Source organism: Alternaria ventricosa (assembly GCF_023758065.1).
Source record: "Alternaria ventricosa strain BMP 2768 chromosome Unknown scaffold_4, whole genome shotgun sequence".
NCBI lineage: Eukaryota > Fungi > Ascomycota > Dothideomycetes > Pleosporales > Pleosporaceae > Alternaria > Alternaria ventricosa.
In genome coordinates this window covers 1150474-1171457 of record NW_026055684.1, presented here as the reverse complement: position 1 = coordinate 1171457, position 20984 = coordinate 1150474, and the positions used below count along the sequence as shown (strand labels likewise).

The 20984-nt window shown below is 51.7% G+C and overlaps 9 protein-coding genes across 9 annotated transcripts; 5 read left to right on the top strand and 4 right to left on the bottom strand.

Annotated features, from left to right (window-relative positions):
• Positions 1 to 428: 428 nt before the first annotated feature.
• On the top strand, positions 429 to 1085 carry J4E93_003074 (uncharacterized protein; the record flags this gene model as incomplete). The annotated part of the gene is made up of 1 exon (XM_049341014.1): positions 429 to 1085. One exon carries the CDS (start codon positions 429 to 431, stop codon positions 1083 to 1085), a length of 657 nt encoding a protein of 218 aa, XP_049201896.1.
• A 443-nt stretch (positions 1086 to 1528) lies between these two features.
• On the bottom strand, positions 1529 to 1878 carry J4E93_003073 (uncharacterized protein; the record flags this gene model as incomplete). Its single annotated transcript, XM_049341013.1, has 2 exons — positions 1529 to 1800; positions 1854 to 1878. 2 exons carry the CDS (start codon positions 1876 to 1878, stop codon positions 1529 to 1531), a joined length of 297 nt encoding a protein of 98 aa, XP_049201895.1.
• A 3348-nt stretch (positions 1879 to 5226) lies between these two features.
• On the top strand, positions 5227 to 7870 carry J4E93_003072 (uncharacterized protein; the record flags this gene model as incomplete). The annotated part of the gene is made up of 3 exons (XM_049341012.1): positions 5227 to 5302; positions 5369 to 6405; positions 6452 to 7870. The coding sequence occupies 3 exons, from the start codon at positions 5227 to 5229 to the stop codon at positions 7868 to 7870; spliced, it is 2532 nt and encodes an 843-aa protein (XP_049201894.1).
• Positions 7871 to 8716: 846 nt separating this feature from the next.
• Positions 8717 to 9466, top strand: J4E93_003071 (uncharacterized protein; the record flags this gene model as incomplete). Its single annotated transcript, XM_049341011.1, has 1 exon — positions 8717 to 9466. One exon carries the CDS (start codon positions 8717 to 8719, stop codon positions 9464 to 9466), a length of 750 nt encoding a protein of 249 aa, XP_049201893.1.
• Positions 9467 to 10576: 1110 nt separating this feature from the next.
• On the top strand, positions 10577 to 12922 carry J4E93_003070 (uncharacterized protein; the record flags this gene model as incomplete). Its single annotated transcript, XM_049341010.1, has 1 exon — positions 10577 to 12922. The coding sequence occupies one exon, from the start codon at positions 10577 to 10579 to the stop codon at positions 12920 to 12922; it is 2346 nt and encodes a 781-aa protein (XP_049201892.1).
• Positions 12923 to 13448: 526 nt separating this feature from the next.
• J4E93_003069 (uncharacterized protein) lies at positions 13449 to 14438 on the top strand (the record flags this gene model as incomplete). Its single annotated transcript, XM_049341009.1, has 1 exon — positions 13449 to 14438. One exon carries the CDS (start codon positions 13449 to 13451, stop codon positions 14436 to 14438), a length of 990 nt encoding a protein of 329 aa, XP_049201891.1.
• Positions 14439 to 14978: 540 nt separating this feature from the next.
• On the bottom strand, positions 14979 to 17095 carry J4E93_003068 (uncharacterized protein; the record flags this gene model as incomplete). Its single annotated transcript, XM_049341008.1, has 2 exons — positions 14979 to 14984; positions 15296 to 17095. 2 exons carry the CDS (start codon positions 17093 to 17095, stop codon positions 14979 to 14981), a joined length of 1806 nt encoding a protein of 601 aa, XP_049201890.1.
• A 291-nt stretch (positions 17096 to 17386) lies between these two features.
• J4E93_003067 (uncharacterized protein) lies at positions 17387 to 18307 on the bottom strand (the record flags this gene model as incomplete). Its single annotated transcript, XM_049341007.1, has 1 exon — positions 17387 to 18307. The coding sequence occupies one exon, from the start codon at positions 18305 to 18307 to the stop codon at positions 17387 to 17389; it is 921 nt and encodes a 306-aa protein (XP_049201889.1).
• A 596-nt stretch (positions 18308 to 18903) lies between these two features.
• Positions 18904 to 20568, bottom strand: J4E93_003066 (uncharacterized protein; the record flags this gene model as incomplete). Its single annotated transcript, XM_049341006.1, has 1 exon — positions 18904 to 20568. One exon carries the CDS (start codon positions 20566 to 20568, stop codon positions 18904 to 18906), a length of 1665 nt encoding a protein of 554 aa, XP_049201888.1.
• Positions 20569 to 20984: the final 416 nt, after the last annotated feature.

The window sequence follows — 20984 nt, the reverse complement described above, 5'->3', positions numbered from 1 at the left end:
GGCGTATAGATTGCATTAGAGCGTGGCGTTGGGGTGTTTTGCTGGCATCGCGTGGACCATGTGGCACTTGGCATGGTGCATGTTTGCTAAATCTACGCATATACACAGGATTCCATCAGCGACGTTGTTCTACGGGTTTCTGCAGATGGTGAGCACGTGTGCGAAACATGGACAACGATGCGGCGTCTTGCATGTTTGCCGTCTACGCCAGTCTCGCCGTCTCTTCACACGCCGAGCGCGCTGCGTCATAGCCCTTGCCCTACAACTACGCCATCTCTCCTGCCATCCATCTCCAAACCACCAGAACCTTCCGACATTGCATCAACAAGCTTTACCCCAGGCTCTCTGCATAAAGCTCAAAGCTACCCCGCCATCACCCCACCACCCTCAGCCTTACCGAGCAAACGCACCCGACATCCCCAGCAAACATGTCGCACTCACACTGTCACGACGAGCATCACGACCACTCGCATGGCGACGGCCACGACCACAGCGATGACATCACGCCCGCGCTACAAAACATACTCTACGAACAACTCGACTTCCCCAAGCTCGTCACCCTCAACGAAGATGAATCCAACAGCGGCCGCGCAATCTGCCAGAAGACATGGGCGCAGCGCCTCGACCCGGAACCCGAGCTGAAGAGCAGCGCCGACGAACAAATCCTTATGACGGTCCCCTTCACTGGCCAAGTCCGCCTACACTCCATCATCTTGCGTACAAGCCCCGGCCCCGACTGTCCTAAGACCCTCAAAGTCTTCGTTAACGAAGACTCGCTCGATTTCGAGACGGCCGCCGAGAAGGAACCCACACAGATACTCGAGATCAGTCAGACGAGTGAGGTGCAGGAGATACCCGTCAAGAGGGCAAAGTTTGGCACTACGCGTAGTCTGAGCTTGTTCTTCGAGGACAACTGGAGCAATGGCGAAGAGGACGAGACGCGAATAAGCTATCTGGCGTTCAAGGGCGACTTTATGAAGCTGAACAAGGAGGCTGTTTCAGTGATGTACGAAGCTGCTGCAAACCCTAACGATCATAAGAATATTGTGGGGATTGGACAGGGCGTAGGAAGGAGTATACAGTGAGCAGGGCGATTGCATTGAGTCACTAGGGATGGTCACAATGAAGGAACTTCACATAAGCATGGCGCATGGCAGGGCGTCATTGTCAAGTAGCATAGGTATGCTACCGTCTGTCGATTTCACGACCTTGATGTGTATACAAACAAATGCATTTCATATTCTGAGAGGTCAGCAAAGGCGCATGGAATGGTTATGTGAGATGACATACTCAGCGTTAAATTTGCGCTCTCGTGGGTATCGTTTCCTCCGTGTATGCATGTATGTCTCTAGCCGATCCAAATAGCGCCCGTTATGAGGTGTGCGCGCAGTCTCTCCCTCCGGCGCTTGATGTCGTCCCAAACCGCGGAGATCGTTCGTTCTCGGCGTGCCCTTAAATTCCTTCGCCCGTTACGCATGTCTTTTCTCGTATGTCATCTTCCGTTCCCGATTCGCTGCCTCTCGCCCGCTCAAGTATGTCTCGTTCCACCTAGCACTTCGCCATGCACCTTGCCCCAATCAATCTTCGTGTCAATCTCCTCATCCACTCTGCCCACCACCGCCACACTATCACCGCGTATGATGTATAGTCCGAGAGGCACTTCTTCACTAGGTTCTTCGTCTTCTATCGGTCGGATGATGCGCTCGACGGCTTCTTGGAGAACGAGGTTCATGCTGCCGTCGCACGAGTGGAGGAGCCCGACCATGGTACGGCCATCGAGGGTGAGGACTGATACGCGCTCTAAAATGTGTTAGGAGGATGATGTGGCAGGAAGCTGTGGAAGAGAAACTTACTGTTTAGGTAGGCGTTTAGTGCCATTGTGAGGATGTTGTTTCAAAAACCGCTGGTTCGAAGATTCGGCGGGAGTGAGTTATTCAGCCGGTACGTCAGAGCGCATAGACCGTGTTCTTCAAAGTCTTTCTGCGAGGGACCGAAGGATGCTTGCGCAATGTTTCGCAGTATCGTGTGATATGGAAAAGGTTGCGACTTGCTGTGGGCTTGTGTCGCGGAGGTGTAGGAACTCGGACAGACCCTTCGACCGGTGAGACTCGAGGTGGATAATTGCGGGCTGGGTGAGCGAGAGGTAGCAACGTGTTGCTTGCGCGTGACGTGGTTTGGTTGGAACTGAACATGAAGCTCGCGATGCTTTCCGGTGGAGCTTCAGATGGCACGTGCGCCGAGCCAATCAGAGCAGTCTACCCTCCGCATCGTTGCTCTTCTCTCTTCCCTTCCCCTTCACCATCACACTAGCTGATGCCGCGGTCCGCTGTTGCTTCTCATGTGAGCGCTAAACATCATATCCTTTAATACATTCTGCTGCTACTACTGCGACGCCCTCTCGGTCCGATTCGACCTCAGTATCCGATTACACAGAGCCACTCTAGCCATGTGGTAACCTTGGATTTGCGCAGGCAGCAGCAAGCACAACACTGCGTACTATGGCTACATACTCTGGTAGTCAGCTAAGCCACATTATGGCCTACTCAACATTATTTAAGAGGTCGCCAGCATGTAGAATGGATTGAACTTTCCACGAGCCCCGTACAGGGCGGACAAAATGGCCAACCTCCTTGAAGCTGTTCGCCAGTACCCTGTCCTCGAGGCGCTATGTCCCCATCCATGCCCTGCTGGCTTTCAAGCACTTGCGAGCACCAGCTCAGGCTTTCGACTCATCATGAAAGGACGAAACGCGCCCACTCTACCTAAGCGGGAGGACCTACACCCGTCTCGACCAGTCTCTAGACCCTGTAGTTGTGACAAGAACCCGCTAGCAGACTGCCCGAACCACGGCTTATCGACCCTGTGCAATCTGCTTGGTACGGCCGACCGGGCTTGCGAAGAACCACTTCACAAGAAGACTATAGATACTACTCCCAGGATATCCGATATTTGGAAGTCGGCCATCTGCGATGCTCTCGGTGGTTTGAGCGACGTTAACTCTTGCATGAAATGCATGCACACCGTATGTTTCCAGTACTGATGGTCATACATAATCGCAGAACTCCCCATCGATCGAGCACAATATGCATGCGAGATGTGCTGGAAACCGGTATTTGGAAGGTTTCCTCCATAGCCTACTGTCTACTGAATATGGCGTCAGGCTGAAGTACGAGGTGGCTTCTGCAAATGTCGACGTCCAATTATTTGTAGGTCTTGCATTCCAGGACTCCCAGACGCACTACCACCCTTCCTACACTCTTACTTCAGCCCCATACATTTCTCAGTCTAGTATTGGGAAAGGGTTCTGTTCATGCAGCCTCTGCCTACAACTTCTGGTGATATGCAGTGTCATATCATTGGGTTGGATCGGTCGACACACACAGCCGACCCATGGTTACGTTGATAAGAAACACCCTCGATTGTGTATTCACAAGCACATTTCGGCTTTTGCAATAAATACAACAACACATGTTTAATCACTTAATCCCCTTTCACACTCCGACATTGCGAGAGCTCTGACAAGTCGCCTAAAGAGACCCTAAAAATATGTTTTCCTCTACCGCCCGCGTCGCGATGCTTCAAGCTCGAAGCTTTCATAAGACCGCCTTGAAGCCTGCATTCACTAATGCTACAGCTCCTGAGATGAAGGAAGGTCACAACCGTTATCATGACATACACGGACTAATCGAATGTAAACAGTCTCCCACCACACCATCCGACACCAGCGCCCGAGCAGCGTGGCAACGCTACCGCGACGTCGAGGCCCACCAAATCTGGCTTTCTTCCCCTCGCAAAGAGTCTTTCCAGACGAACCTGTCAACACGGCATCCACATCACCCCGAGCCAACGCCCGCAATGACTTTCCGGAAAGACCGCGAGATGCACATAGCTGCACGTCGCGCGTCGGATACCGGGATGCAGGGAAAGATTAACCTAGATCGCAAGCTTGTGGGGACTCGGCTGGGTTACACGAAGGAGACGAAGGAGACGAAGTCACTGCGCTCACGTTGGTTGGACGCGTTGTTGGGTGGTGGTGAAAGGACCTGAACTTCACGCCCGACGCGGCGATCGTTTTGTGTAAGAAGTTTGATTCATTGTGAGATAGATGGATATGCATGCATGTATATTGCTAGCATCTCAATTCAGGGACGCAGTATGATGTCGACTTCGCTCTCGTGGCTACGTGTTGGTGTTCTTTCCATGGCAGGTGCTGGGCATGGGTTCCGAAGCCCGAGGCTAGCCAACTCAAGTTCGGCTTAGTAATCATCAATAGTCTTCGCGTCTCCCTTCGGCACTCCTCGTTCCATCATCACCCGATTCACATCTGCAGCACGTCTTTGTCGCGTCTTTGCGCATTCATACAGTACGGCTGCCGCCATGATGGAAGCTGTTCCGAAGCCTTGCCATCGCGCTTCACGTGAGTGCATCTTATCGCTTTCTCGCTTCTGAACAATCATTTTCGTGGACCTCGGAACAGTTGTTTCTTGAACCGCCATCGCTATCATTTTGCTCGATTTACTCAATGTGCATCTTACTTGAGCTGTGCACATATGCCAGCAACTATCCTCGTCCAAGTCTGGAAACATCGTTGCGATGGCGGCCCGCGCCTGTCAGTAACATTTACTCAATACGCCACATCGTCCATATTGCTCGGGTGACGGTTCTATCAGTAAGTCCTGTGGTTGTTGTTTTGCTTCGTGAGTGGAATGACAAATACTAGGAGGCTATGATATGTGGTATGATTGTCATCAAGCTACATGATCCTAAGGTAATCGACATTGACGCTATTTCTGGCCCATCACTGGGCAATTGTCACGCTTGCTTGCTATCACAGTGTTTATAAGCGAGGGCGGAGACATATGTATTAAAGAAAGCGACGACTCCCTTCCCCGATTATCATCCATAATTCGCTACTGTCTCTGGCCTTTGTCACTACGACCATATTGGGTGGCGAGTGCGTACAATCTAGTGTTAATGTGGAGAGAAAGGGAGCGGGGCAGAAGGCAACTCCGTTAGAGGCCGTTGTCACGAGACGTTTACGCCTGCACAGTCAGTGCGCCGTTTCCGAAAGAACTGGGCGACCAATCAGCCAAGGGGTGTACGTGTATATCTCACCTTTCCACTTTTGAGCCCGAAGCGTTTAGGACATAATCAACCCCGCATCGATATCACGGCCAGCAATTTATCTCTAAAACGATTCTGCATAAGACATCAAGTCTTAATATAATGGGTAGATACGCCAGAATCAAGTTGCAGACCAATGTCGCCATCACCTGGCTCATCGAGACTGCTTTCGAGCACGGTAAGTATTGATTTCCTCTTCCACCACTGCCTACGGACCGTACCCTCTAACACGACTTTGTTGTAGGCAGCAATGTGCAAGTCGGTGGCGATACCAACTCCGGAGCTTCAGCCGCGGCAACGCCCACGACCACTTCGATCAAGACAGGCCGGTTGAAGGGAAAAGCGCGCAAAGAAGCAAAGAAGAAGGAGCAACTGCAAAGTCAAGCACCCGCACCTAAGATCAAGGCCTCGAAAACAATCTACAAAGTGTCAACTGAGGAGATACTTCGCCAAGCCCGCTATCTGGAGAACCTTGACCAGGAACTCGTCATGTCTAAGCCTGCATGGGACGCCTTCAAAGAAGCTGTGCGAGGCCGTACAGAGTACGCCACCAAATTCGCTAACGAACATCCGGACCATGAAGGTAACGCCGGTCACGTATACTTTCTCGATACACTTCGACAGGTAGTCGACATGATCGGAAAGGTTGTTCGAGTCCAAGAAACCTCTTTGGATAATTCGGCAAAACGACAAGACACGGGTCTGACCTTTCGTAATCTGTTTGACGTCCTCCGGGACGTTGAGCTGACCGATGGTGTACAAAGAACAGCCAACCTAACTACACCTCCCGACGAAGGTCTAGCTTACGGAGCGGCTGCAGCTGTACCATCAGCTCGTTATGAGCCGGCCATCGACTCCGATGAGGAAACACGGTTGCGTTGGCTCTGTTTCAAGGACGACGCTGATTCAATTACATCATGGGTAATCAACCTATGGAAGCAGTACTTTGACCAGTCTGAGGAAGATGTAAGCTTAGAGACTACATCTCTCCTATCAGATCTAGCGCTCGATCTGTTGTATAAGATCGAAGACGACATGGAGCATAACAACGACAAAGTAAACGAAGCCATGTTCAAGGAGCTAGCCTCACTCTACAATTGGAGTTCGACCGCCCTTGCCCTCTACGATTTCCGCGTCGCTGCATATGAAGGTAGAGGATACCCGGCTGTAGTAAAGCTGGTACACAAGAGACAACCGCAATTAGGACTCGATCCGTACAAGGATTTTATCCTATTTGACGCTAAATTTGTACGCTATCTTACAGAGCTACAGCTGGAGATGGTTAGTCATGACAGACTAATTGAGGACCCAAACTGACTGTTCTCAGACACTACGTTTTGATGGGTGGGAGCAAAATGGACCACCGCCCAACACCAAACGTTGCCTCAGTAACGCAAGTCTCGACCTCGTATCCCGCACACTCGCTGTTCCAAGTCGTAGAAACCAGGAAGCCATTGCCGCAAGCCTTCTAGAAGGGATATGGGGTCTACACAGTCCGAACGTGCATGAGCCTTTCCACCGCGTCGCCCGGCTTGCGAACGTCATATCGGACCAGTCCGACCACTGTCGTTCCGATGGTATATCGTTTCCGGAACGTTCCCAAGACAAGATACATGAGTTTAACACCTTGCTCTCGTGGACCATTGAGTGGCCTGGCCATATCCAGCGATATATGATTTTTCGAGCGATCGACTCCAATCACCCTGCCGCAGCCCTATCTGGATTCCATCGCAACATCTGGAAGTATCTCGATCTCAGTGTTGCCAGGAAAGAACAACTTATCAAGTCATGCGTATCAATTCCCGACCTCGCAGGGACGACCGAGGCGCGTCTACAATTTGGCGAGGAACATATTATACCATCGGAAGATCAAAACTTCCTGCGCAAAAACAATCCCCTTACACCGGCAAAGCTAGCTCTCAACTTGCAGTTCCTACGGGCTGAGATTGGTTTCGATTTCGCGAACGATGATCGCAGCTTGTTCTTCATGTGCCATTTGTATAACGCACTTCGGCAACTAGGCTATCTTGAAGTTCCGTGGAAAACGCTCGACTCACTGATCGACATGCACATCAAGACCATATTCCTTGGTGCACTTCCTACGGAAAGCGCAAAGCAAATGAGCAACCGCGTTCTCATCGCGCTCGGATGCGCGCCAGAACTTGTTCGAGCTCGCAACACTGGGAAAGGTCGGGAGGCAACTATCAAGAATCTGGCGGTATTGCGAGAGAAGAGGTCTGGCGCCCTGTGCTTCCCACCCAGCATGGCTATCGTTGCAGATCATCTGCATGATCGTGAGCCTCTACGCCGCACATTGACGCGTCTCGATGCTGAGATGGTCGCGAAACACTCTAGAGAGAGTAAAAACTCCCGCATCAAATCGTTCCTCGACGAAGAGAACCCTACCACCTTTCTCGAGCGTCTTCGCAACCATGTCTCAGACTTCCCACAGTACCTTACGCTCGACTGTGTTGAGCTGACACGCATTTGTGGCGGTCTTCTTAGGAGATTTAGGTCAGATGAGATGAAGGTACTCATGAAGCACGCAGAATTGGACGCAGCACACCAGCAATATGTCGCGTTGCTAATCATTCAAGAGCTCGACATGGAAGAGTATATGACACGACCAGGTACGCCTGTACGGAAAGTCGCGCACGCGATAGAAGCCGCGGCTATACTGAAGGAGTACATTGAAGGTGGCGAGGATGCTCGAGCAGCAGTTAAAGACTACGTGCAGCGCAGGTAGTTCTGCTCCGCGATCATGACTCTCATACCGTAAATGTGTACGCGTAATCTCAGAGACATGTCCGCCTAGTACCCAGTTCCAGAACCAAATCATTGGCCTTCTCTCTTTCCACAGCTCATAATCCTCTAGCAGTTTTCGTCAAGCTTGTCATAGATTACCTCACGCGCACGAAGCACGCCTGTCACCATACATATACAGTATTTCCCGATGAAGCCTTGTTTCATCTCAGTAACCAGTTGTAGAGTTCCCTTAGGCATGCTACATTAAAAGGTTACCACGTCGCCAGCTCGATCTATCCTCCAGGGCTCAGTCCGAGCTAGAGAGTGAGCTATACCCAATACGGTAAAGTCACTCGGGGGTCCGCACACTCCTTGGGCGCGCCGCAGCGTCCTCAATCTTTCTTCCCCACAACTTCGATGGCGCTCAGGCTTGAAAACAAGAAGTTCGGTTTCCTTCTAACTATGCACTGTCACTTCTCTATCAATCTGGACGAGAATGTGTAAACGTCTTTCAATGCCCGCGGAATCAGCATACGTCCGAATGATGTCACATCGGACGCATTAACCGACGCGGAGGATAGCGCATCAGCACATCATCATGCCATTCGCCCTGTGCTGGCTGAAGGATGTGGGATTGTGCATCTGCTGCTATTATCGTTGCAGCGGGGGACTAAGCACTGCATACCCAAAACAACTCGCACGACCTTGAGCTCGCGGCCCACTGGAATATCGACAACGACCAGCATTTAGGTTTCTATTACATGTTCTGAACACCGAAACTTTTCGTACTGTCGCATCACCTATCGAGTCAGGTATTCTTTCTCCACGTTGGATACCAACACTCGTCATGTCGTCGACACGCGCCAATGAGCACAACAGCGGGAAACGAAACAGTAACGCATCACAGCTGCCAGTATGGCGCCGAAGACTACGTCGCATAAAGTTACCGATACTCCCCGTTCACAATCAGGAGGGCAATAGAGATCTCGAAGTCACCACAAGCAAAGGCCACCTCTATTTTCTCGACCAATTTCGCGACAAGGTACCTCTACGCATTCGCAACCGATTTATTGCAATGATCTCTGAGTTCGTGGGAACATTTTTTTTCATGCTCATCGGACTAGGCGGCAACTCGGCCGTCATCAACAACACAGCGGCTGCTGCACAGTTCAATGGAGGCGATGCTTCAGCAGATCCTGCTAAGATCCTTCTCATCGCTACGGTCTGGGGCGTGGCTGTAACGGTGAATGCCTGGACCTTCTTCAGGATTAGCGGTGGACTCTTCAATCCTGCTGTGACTATGGCGTTAGTCCTCATCCGCGCCGTACCACCACTTGATGGTCTTCTCGACGTCTTTAGCCAGCTCGCAGCATCTATCCTAGCAAGCGCTGTCGCTTATGGACTCCTACCTGAAGGTGCTCTGGCAGCCACTGAGCTGGGAGAGAACACAACAGTCACGCAGGGGCTTTTTATCGAGATGTTCATTACCGCACAGGTCGTTGTGTCCATCTTCATGTTGGCGACGGAAAAACACAAGGCTACATTCATCGCGCCCGTCGGTATCGGTTTGGCAGTGTTTGCGTGCGTTCTCATGTAAGTCTTCCCTGTTTGCTCTGCAGCTATCTGTAGTCAGCACTAGTCAGCACTACACTACTAGGGCAAGTTACTCACTAACTATAGGGCTTCAACCTACACCGGCGCAGCTATCAATCCAGCTCGCTCTTTCGCGGTCTGTGTGGTACAGGGAAGCTTTCCACACTACCATTGGATCTATTGGGTTGGTCCAGGGCTGGGTGCACTGCTGGCAACTGCTTTCTACCAGTTGATACGCAAGCTGGAGTACTGGACCGTGAACCCCAACGTCGACGACTATGAGACGAAGGTCGGCGAGACCATTCGAGACGTCGCGAGCAGAGTGGCAGATATATCGAATGTGCCAGGCACGAGGTCAAACGATCCGACGAGGATGCCGGAGGGACTATGATTGTTTGGGCAGGTACACTGAGACCAAACGATGGCGATTTGGGTCTCTTCCACGGGTTATTCGGTATTTCTACAGATACGCAAAACCCATGTATACAAGGATGTAGCTAGGTACATTGGAAGTGGCCACACGTAGCAAGAGGGAATTGCGGCACCACTACAGCAATGAACGTCTGGGTCAGTTGCAATAGAACGGTAGCTTCAGTCGTCAGTCCAGTTTTAACTCCAAGAAAGAAACAATGCGGACGCGATAAGGTCGGACCTGTCTGATGCACAGACCATCCGGCCCCGTTAATACCGTAGCGTGCCCGAAACCTGGTAAACCCCAGATGGCATTATTATCCACCAACATGCCCAGGTACGAAGCAATCCCAATCTCTTTGACGGAATGCCAGGCTCTACACTCTTCACTGACCTTCCTATTCAACATTACTGCGCCGCTTGCAAAGGATGCGGGCAACACGAGGCGTCCACTTCAGACCTTGTTTATCCGAGATGCCGGTTGCTGGTGCCTCTTGGCGGGGACGCAGCGCGCCTTGGGAGGCTTAACACCTGCTCAATGCGGCAACTACGATGCGCATATCAATTAGACCGATAGATGCAGTGGAAGGTAGATAAAAAGGTCCGTTGCCTGGCTTGAGCACGACAGGTGCTTCGTTGCATTCGTCTTGAGTTTCTACCCGACGTATCGTTCTTGCTTCCTGCAAGTGCGTTCTTCGTCGCCATGCGCTCTTTCGCGATCCTCGCTGCGGCGCTGCAGTTGATTCACGCCATCGACCCTCCGCGCATGCCACACCAACCTCTCGGTAATGGCACAAAGCGTCTGAGCTACAATGAGACCACAAACGCTCCAGGTTCTTTGACGCCCTCAACCCGATCTTTCACGTGGGTTGGCACCGGAGAGGATGGCGATTACATCTACACAGCCGCGTCTGGAGACTTTGTCTTCGAGAACGTCGCCACCGGCGAATCCTCAACTTTCATCTCGGCTGATCAGGTCCCGGCTGATTACTGGGACTACTTCATCTCGCCCGACGCGACCAAGGTCATGTGGGCTGTAAACTACACCAAGCAGTACCGCCACTCTTACTTCGCCGACTACCTGATTATGGATGTCGCGACCGGAGAGTCCGTATCTCTCGACCCTGAGTCCGTCGGCGATATTCAGTACGCCGAATGGAGCCCGGTTTCCTCGTCTCAGATTGTCTTCGTCAAGGGCAACAACCTGTACATGTCCACTAATGGCACTATCTCCCAGATCACGGAAGATGGAGGCCCCGACTACTTCAACGCTATTCCTGACTGGGTTTACGAGGAGGAGATCTTTGGCGACCGCTACACTCTATGGTTCTCCCCCGACGGAACTAGGATTGCTTTCCTCAGCTTCAACGAGACTGGTGTTGGCACATTCAGAATCCCATACTACATCGAAGACGATGCTGAATACGTCCCCGTTTACCCCAACGAATTGGAGCTCCGCTACCCCAAGGTTGGCACTAAGAACCCCACGGTGGTCATGAACTTGCTTGATGTGGAGTCTGGCGAATACACCAATGTCCCCATTGATGCTTTCCCAGAGGATGATCTCGTCATTGGCGAAGTTGTCTGGCTTACCGAGGAGCACAGCAAGGTCATGTATCGTGCTTACAACCGTGTCCAAGACATGGAGAAGCTGGTACTCGTTGATGTTGAAGCCGGGTCGTCCAAGGTCACTCGTGAGCGTGACGGCACCGATGGATGGCTAGAGAACTTGATGCAGGTTCGATACATCGGAGCTGTTGAGACCGCGAACGCCACTTACGGAAACGCTACCGAGTACTACATGGATCTTTCTGATATGAGCGGCTGGGCGCATATCTACCTCTTCCCTGTCAGCGGCGGAGAGCCCATTGCGCTGACATCTGGCGAATGGGAGGTTCTCAGCGTTCTCAAGGTTGACTACTCTCGCGGACTCATCTACTACACCTCCACCGAGCACCACAGTGCTGAGTCCCACATGTACTCCGTTAGCTTCTCCGGTGAGAAGACTGCGCTGGTCGACGACACCGTGACCGCTTTCTGGACCGCATCGTTCTCTTCTGGTGGCTCATACTATGTCTCTCGTTACGCCGGTCCCGACGTGCCATACCAGGAGCTCTACTCTATCAACTCCACCGAGCCAATTCGCACAATCGTCAACAACACTGCGCTTTACGAGAAGCTTCAGGGCTATGCTCTTCCCAACATTACGTACCTTGATATGGAGCACCCTTCCGGATACACCCTGGATGCTATGCTCCGTCTTCCACCCAACTTTGACCCCAGCAAGAAGTACCCTCTCATTCTCCTTCCGTACGGTGGCCCCAACGCCAAGGAGGTACAAAAGTCCTTCAACGCACTCAACTGGAAAGCTTACATTGCATCTGATCCCGAGCTCGAATACGTAACTCTCACCGTCGACAACCGTGGTACTGGTCGTAAGGGTCGTGCTTTCCGATCTCTCGTCACCTCTAACCTCGGTGAACTTGAGGCTGAAGACCAGATTTGGGCTGCCAAGGAGATGGCAAAGAACGAGTGGATCGACAGCGAGCACATTGGTATCTGGGGTTGGTCGTACGGTGGCTACCTCTCCTCCAAGGTCGTTGAGGTCGGTGACCCAATCATCAGCTACGCCATGATCACCGCCCCTGTTAGTGACTGGCGCTTCTACGACTCTCTCTACACCGAGCGCTACATGAAGACACCCGACATCAACCCCGAAGGCTACAACCGCAGCCGTGTCCACGACGCCACTGGCTTCAAGAACATCGCTGGTGGTGTTGTCATCCAGCACGGTACCGGTGACGACAACGTCCACTTCCAGAACTCAGCTGCGTTGGTCGACCTGCTCATGGTCAACCAGGTCACTCCTGAAAAGATGCAGAACACTTTCTTCACCGACAGTGACCACAGCATCAACTTCCACAACAACGGCAAGTTCCTGTATAAGCAGCTGAGCAAGAAGCTTTACGAGGAGAAGGCCCGCAAGGGTGACAGCTTTGGCGGACACCAGTGGAGCAAGAGGGCTTTGGGACGGAAATGGAGGGCTTGAAGACGCTATAAAATGAGTCAAAAGTCCCGTGATCTTTAGTTCCAACAATGCCATAATGTAATGACTAGTCAAGGCTCTGCCAACTTTCACTTCACATTTTCTCCTGCCAAGCAATTTTACCATTACTTGCCTCGTTTTGGACAATTCTGTCTCGGTCTTAGTCCTCATCATCTCATTCCAGGCGAAGTAACACCCCCACCAAATCGACAGAGTACCGCAAAGAGCGTACGATGTGTAAAGGTATCAACGATATGCATTGGCTGTTTGTTGCTTCTTCGGCTGATGTGTAATTGTGTGTGGGTGTTGGCGTATGGATGGATGAGCAAATGTGACAATCAGCGCTCATTCATGAGACAAACGCGATCTCTAAAATTTCAGTGAAGAATCTAGCACTCGCTAGTCGCATTGCGCGTCCAAGACCCCAATCACCAACAAACAAATTAGCGATATAACACAACTTGGAACGGCTTATCACCACCGCCACATCTCCCGAACGCGCGAACAGAACTTTCCCTAGCCAAACAACATGACAGACCAGACCCGTATTACGAAGACGACACAGCGCGAAGACACGCCAAACCCCAACTCCCAGAAGTTTCAACACACGAAGACAGTATCCAGTCTTGCGGATGGACACCGCTACGCACTGAAGTACTTCCCCGAAGAGCTGCAAGCACTGCTGAATATAGCTTCACTCAAGCTCGACGAACGTATTCCCGGTCACTTTGGCACGATCATAGGATGGCAGAAAGCTTCCAAAGCAGCTACTCAACACCCACGGGTAACGATGAAACCCCTAGAGATCCTCTGGGACCTAGAACACCACAAGATAGTACTGTCCGATCCGTTTCCGTTCAGCGGGAGTACTTGGGCGATCGTCGACATTAATGGCGAGGAAGCACTACCGGTATTGCGGCGCCGGTACGATCTTGTGAAGCCTTTCTCTACTATGCTCACGGCAGTTGACAATGAGCACTTGGCCTTGCTCGAGGTATTCTTTCGCTACAACCTCCTGGTGCAGGGCTTCGACGACGCTATTGAAGGGTTCAAGAACGAGTTTTGGCTTTGCTTCGAGAAGCTTTGTCGCCATGTTGCGGAGCAAGCTTCGGTAGCCGATGCGCAAGAAAAGAAGGACGGCGCAGATGAGTCTGAGAAGACCGAGGCGTCCACACCTACTCAGATAAAAGACGTAAACCTTGATAGTCTCCTTAGCGAAGCCGATACTAGCGAACATGTACACCAAGATAGCAGTACAGCGCCGGAGACCAAGCAGGAAACGGTGGAGGCTACCGGTGATCATATTGAGGCACAGCTTGCAAAAGCGCTTGAGGAAGCAGCCGGATGGAAAAAGGCCTATGAGGGTGAAAAGAACTTCGTAGCAAAACTAAAGTTTGTGTTACGTAAGCACGTGGCACGGTACGATAAGCTTGGAGCCAAGCTCAAAGAGCGAGAAGGGGATGTAGAAGAGTGGAAAGAGAAGTATGAAGCCTTTTGCAGAGAGACCCGGGAGTATTAACCTAACTTAACCGCTTACGGATGTAGCTGGTCGCATAACATGGGAGAAAGAATAGGCCGGTCAAGGAATATCACCTGGCCACTAGCATTAAACACCCGTACTGGCTGAAAAGTTCATATTGATCCCACAACTCGTGTTTTCGACATTGATAGCCCTGTAAACATAACAGCTACTTGAATCACACCTTGAACCCTACTGACACTCACCTTATCGGGTGACGGGTTTCACCAAGTTTCATCATTCCCATCATCTGCAAACCGGCGAGGCCTCCAATTGCCTCCACCGCTACTGGGTCTGCTTCTACCCCCCCTACCGTATTGTCCTCCATCACCGCCGTTATCAGAGCCCTGATAACTACCTGGACTATTCATTACGGGACTAGAACGCTCTGAGCTCCGACCCCTACCATGTCCACCTCTGTTACCACCTTCACCTCTTCCTCTGGGACTAAAAGACCCACGACGACCACCGGGACCCATGGCGATGGGACTAGAAGGATTCGACCCCCGACCGCTACCGTAGTTGTTCCTGCTGTCAGGTCTACTCCTGTTAGGGTTTGTAAAGTTCCCATGAAAGCTACCTGGACTGAAACCTGCGGAACTGGGAGATCTTGTGCTTCCACGGCTTTGCGGCCGAGAAGAGCTACCCCGTGCTTTAATGTTGCAACCTGTCTCTTGTAAATGCTTCGGCCAGTTTGGATACTGCCTTCCATCGGGCAATTGGATCATCTCGACCGGGACGTCAATCTTGCAGTGTTTGCAAAGGGCTGTTCCAGTACCAGCCGTGGGGGACGTGCCAGCTGGCAGTGACGATACGCTGCTATGCGGGGTGGTCGCGTCTGAAGCATTGTTTCCCACACTAGTATCGATAGTAGGCTGTGGTTTGGCGGCAGGAGAGTCAGGGCTCTCTTGCACTGGAGAGTTGGTCGATGGGAGCGCACTTGGAAAGCTTGCAGTTCTAGCAGCAAAGCTCTGGATCTCTGGATCGAACTCTTGTTCATCGTCATCTGCCCAGCTTTTTCTTGTGGCTGGTCTTCCACTGACCTCGGCGGCTGGTGTCATGGGTAGATTCACTACAGGACTCAAGGCTTCATCAACTTCTGCGCTTTCGTCATCGGTCGTCGGTCTCCCGTCTGGGGCTGTGGGGGTTTGACCGGCCACCTCTACCCAGCTATCATCAGGTGCAGTTCCGGATGTGTTTGATTGCTGAGGTGAGGTCGTTGACTTCGTGATATCTGCCTGCGACTCGTCTATCTGCTCTGAAGCGTCACTAGACGTGTTGTCCTGTAGTCCTTCGCTGTGCTCCTCGGCTTGATCTTCACTTTCCTTTGCCTGACTGCGCTCTTCCAACGTCGCTTCTAGATCCATCTTTTGCCTCTCCAACGACTTGACTTGGCTCGTAAGATGGTCCAGCTGCTGCTTGTTCTGCACTTCATCTGCTTTCATCATTTCGATTTGGGCCTCGTTCTTTCCGATGTCTTTGGTGAGTACATTGTTTCTGACTTTTAAGTCAGCGCTCTTGAGATTCTCTGCCTGTAGCTTTTCTTTGAGATCATCTACGATCTTGCTCTGATCCGCTTCTGACTGTCTCGTGCCTTCATGAAGCCCAGCGAGCTTCTCGTTTGCTTCCCTTTGCTGGTCCCGTTCATTCTCAGCTGATGACAGATCATCTCGTAGTCTTTTAACCACAGCCACATGGTTTTCGATCTCTTGTGTCATCCTTTGCTGATTACTTCGAGCTGAGGACAGGCTCGTCTCTAATTCACTGACCACCGAAGACAGACGGACGTTCTCTTTTCTCATCTCATCCTGATGGCTCTGCGCCGTTGATAGCTTACTCTCTAATCCTTCGAGTTCAGACGACATTTGCTTCGTCTCCTCTCTCGCCGTAGTCTGATCTTTTTGAGCCAATGCCAGTCTTTCGTCTAGTCCCTCGATCTCGTTCTCGTAATCTTTTATCACTTTCTCCTGTTGCTTCATCTCGAGGTCGCTATGGGCAGCCGAGCGACCCTTTTCCTGCTCAAGAATCGTTCGGGAATGTTCAATTTGGGCGACCTGAGTTTGAAGTTCTTCGTTCAGCTTGAGCAGTCTCTTGTACTCGGCACTCTGCTCCTCTCCATCGAACTTGGTGGCGCGCTCAAGATCTTCCTTCAAGCCGACATTGGCCTGCTCTAACTCGTCTTTTTGTTCGGACATCTCGCTCATCTTGCTCTCCAAATTCTTGATGTGCGATTTGATTGCCACAAGACTCTCGTTCGCATCCGCCGAGCTTACAGCCGTTGCTGGCTGCACTGTCGAGGGCCCTTGGGCATCGTGAGTACCAGCACCAATATTTCGGCTGAGATCGTTAATACGATCGCTTATAGTATTGAATCGATCGGTAGCTCCATCTGCCTTCTCGCGAAGCTCGCCGATACTGGCGTTGATGGCGTTCAACTGCTGCGGTAACTGTTCGAAAGTAGCGAACCCTTCCTGCAAGGTCCTCGACTGCGCATCGTGCCACTGCTTCTGCAATCCAACGTCACGAACACGGCGAATCCAGTCAAGAAGTAAGGCTCCGGAACCAAATGCAATAAAGACCGCTGCGAGAAAGACAACATCGTCGGGTGTAGGAGGCATCGCGCTGAGCGCACGTCGTGCAAAAGTGTATCTCTCCATGATTGTCGGTTTTGCTTCAAGGCTGGTAGAGGTGAGATAGTGTGTCTTCAAAGTCCGATCATTACAGGATGTTGAGCGAACATATCGAGTTCGCGCGAAACAAAGGCGCAGCGCAAGAGATAAAGGTGAAAGGTTCACAAAGACGATCGCTAAACAAAGAGGCAAGGAATGCAACCATCTTGCAATTCTGAAAGAAGTCACCGATCACGATTGCGGGTTTCAAATTCGTCGAACCAGGGGTCCAGTAGAGGAACCTTATCCTTTGCCAAATGAGAGTGATGCACATATGCCTCAGGCAGTCTCCGGTATGTCCGACTTCTCCAGAATCTCGTCCAGCAGTTCAGCGAACCTAACAGCCATCTTCTTTCCGCCCGCTTCGTTTGGCTCAACCCTCGCTGTATAGTCATCGGCCAGCTTGCCATCGAGCACCTCATACAGTGCGCAAGGCACCATCTCTGTCCCCTCAATCCGTATCGCTTTTGTCGCCATGTCGTGTATCGCTCGAATGGCGGCTTGTAGCTGCCCTGGATATGAGTTGTATCCTAGCGCCTTGAGCTGCGCATCAGCCCAACTGGTCTGCCCTAGACCCGACTCGAGTGGGAAGTATATCATGCAGACGATGACGGCGCGAGGCTTCGTTTTGGCGGTAAGGCGAGCGATGTAGTCTTGGGTCTTGGTACCGAACATGTGCTTGAAGTACTGCAGTGCGCTTGCGGTCCCGTTCTCTAGGCTTTTGCGTTGGGTCAGCCAGGCGAGCTGTAGCATGTGTCGTATCGTGGAAGGGTTCGGGCGCAGCGCAATGTCGTTGGCGCCAACGCTGACGATCAAGACATCGTCGGAACGTATGTTGTCGCGAATGAACTCGTCATGCGGTAAGAGTACGTCGTCTCGATCTCGAAGCATGGATTCTTCTACCGCCGTGTTAATACAAGTCGCACGATGCTCGACCACGTTGTTCATCCAGAACGCGACATCTGGCTTCGGAACACAAGGGTGCTTGAATGCTTTAACGTAAATGCCTGGCAGCTGGGTTGGAAGGATAGGACTAGTCTTGTCGACCCAGTGCTTGTTGTCAAGAGACGAATCCCCAGCCAGATATACGATTGGTTTGTCCGGCCGCTCTGCAAGCGTAACATTGCGAAAAGTGGCGAGGTCGTCGATAGGATGGCCCTTCCACTCGAAGTAAAACCGGGCGCACTGGATCTTTTCCATTGCAAATGGGGATGAGGATGCCATTGTTCGCGAGATGTAGACCGTCGTCAGGGAGAATAGGCTCCAGTCGAATGACCCATGGCAGCAATACGCGACGCTGCCACTACTGCCGTCAGGTGATATCGTCTACATATTCGGGAAGAACCGCGGAGTTTGTATAGACGCGTGTTCGCGCGGGTTTGGAAGGAAGCATCTTCGTGATGCGCGTGTGACGACGGATGATGTGGAAGCAATCGCGTCGAAGACGCGTGGGCGCGCACGGACTACACTACCATGACATCACCGGGAACTCGATGAGCAGTTTCCCAATCGGGCAAGTTGTGGAAAGGTATCCATCATTTCGAGCTTTCACGGAAAGCGCGTCTCAGGCGAAGTGCGCGATCTGCGCAGCAAGAGTGGATTGGGCAGACTGCGCAGCGTGAGCGACCGGGGCTATTAGAGCGTCCATGCCGTCTACCATCTACCGGGCGGCGGATCGAAGAGTTCAGCATCTCATTACTCATATATTAATCACTTCAGGGCGACGTGTTCACGAGATAAAAGCTAAATAATGATCTACCTATTCAATCAAGGCGACTTGGTGAAGAAGGTAAAGCCTATGCTACATTGCTGTGCCGAAACGTAGCCAAAAGCTGTTCCTGCATAGCAAACTGCTCGTTTTTGGCCGCAAGCTCGTCGGCCAACGTGCGATGCATGGGATCTGAGCACTTGCCTTTGCTACGAAGTTGTGCTTCCAGAATCGCGGCATTGGCACGTAGTTGCTGAGCAGTATTTTCCAGCTCGATGACACGGTTAGTCTTCTCCGCATGGTCTTTTTCGACATCCTCCATGAGGGCCATGAATTGATTGGCGACCTCTTTAGGCCCTTTAATGTCGATCTTGGAAGTCGAAGAGATGGCGCTTTTGACGCGCTGGAACAAAGAGTAGTTGCGCTTGTTGCTTGGTTTGATATTAATCGTTAAGGCCACATTGGGTAGGTCGGGTGTAGCTCGCGTGTTAGCAGCAAGAGCGGTTGTCTTGAACGGTGGGTCGCTGAGATTGATGATGGACTTACCGAGGTCTTCCAGTCCAGCTAGCATGTCAGGGTTGATTACTGATTTGTTTTCGACAATTGGCGTGCGTGGAGAAGTCGAAACGTTCTGTGCGGAGACAGTCAGTGTACATCTGTTCCTTGTCTGTTGTTCCTCATCCAGAGCCTTCAGCGTGGATATGACAGACACCAGCTTTGACTCCAGCTCGGTGCACTCAGGCGAAAGGCTGTGATTTTCTGAGGTCAAGCGTTCAGTCTCCAGCTCCAGGGCACGTAGCTGCTGCACATTCCCAGCAATCTCGACTTTGTTGTCTTGAGGAGCGACGGGAGTCAGACAGCAGTTCGTCAATGGTGAAAGGGAAAGAGTTTGGGTGGCTTGGTCGTCGAGATCGATGTCGTGAAAGTCGCTAGAAGCAAAATGCTGTTCGGCGCGTATGCTACCAATGACTTCTTTGAGATGCCTAACTTCCACGCGGTATCGCTCATTCTCATCTCTTAGTTCCCAGATACATTCAAGATCCGTAGCATGGCCATCAGCCAGATCTGCGTTAGCCTTCGCAAGATGGCGAAGTCCTTCTGCTTCTGCTTCGGCGGCGGCCAGTAACTCTTGAGCATCCACAAGCTGCTGGGATATAAGTTTTTGGTACTCCTCGCAGCCGTGCTCGTGATGCATACCTGTGGAGCGGCGGTTTGTTAGCGAACTTTGGACCCCGCGGTACGCGTTATCACGAGGAGCCTTGATTTTGGTTAATCGAGCTTCCAGCTGATCAATCCTGACATCCTTGGCACCGAGTTCAGTCTGTAGCTGGGCAATCACGTTTGTTGCTTCTTGGTCCTCCTTGGTCCGCTTCTTCGTCGCTTTCTCATGGTCAAGTTCTTTTTCCATCTTGCGAACCTTCTGCTCACTGTCTTCTCTCAATTTGGCCATTTTGGTCTCGAGGGCTTTGAAGTCTCTGGACTGTTTATTGGACGCACTGGTCATGTCATAGATCTCATCTTTCTTCTTTGCTACTTCGTTCTTGTAGAATTGGAGTTCGTGAGAAACTTCGTTATGCATGTTCGTAGCCAGAGCCGAAGAACTTTCAAGTTCGGCGACTCTCACTCTCAATTCTGCGACTTCCAGGCCTTGCTCAGACAGCATGCTATCGTGACGCGAAGCCATGGCGATTTTCTCCTCGGGGTCATTGGGGATGAAAGGCGAAGTCGGCGGTGCTGAGTCTTGGTCAGACATCTCCACACTGCTCGTACCCACGCGGAGGCTTTTCGTGGGAAAGTCTAGGTCAATCCAGGGATGTGCACTTTAGTCCAACAGGTCTCGCATTGTAAATTCAGGCGAACACCATATGGCCTCATTGTACTCGTCACAGGGTACTAGTGCACAGCACAAGAACTCTTCGACCATATCCTCGCGGTATGCTGTAGCAACAATGCAACAGCGAAACTGTTGCTAGAGCTAGACGACCTGCTGCATCACGGGCCGCGGCGATGTTGGTTGCGCTAGGTATCCTTCTACCACTATAGGTCAGAGAACATCATTCGATAGAGGCTGACGCTTCACATAGCCTCAAGACCCCGTGATGATATGCCGCTGTACGTTCGTTGGCGGATATTGACCCTGTTCGTTGCATCGATTCGATGAATTGGTCA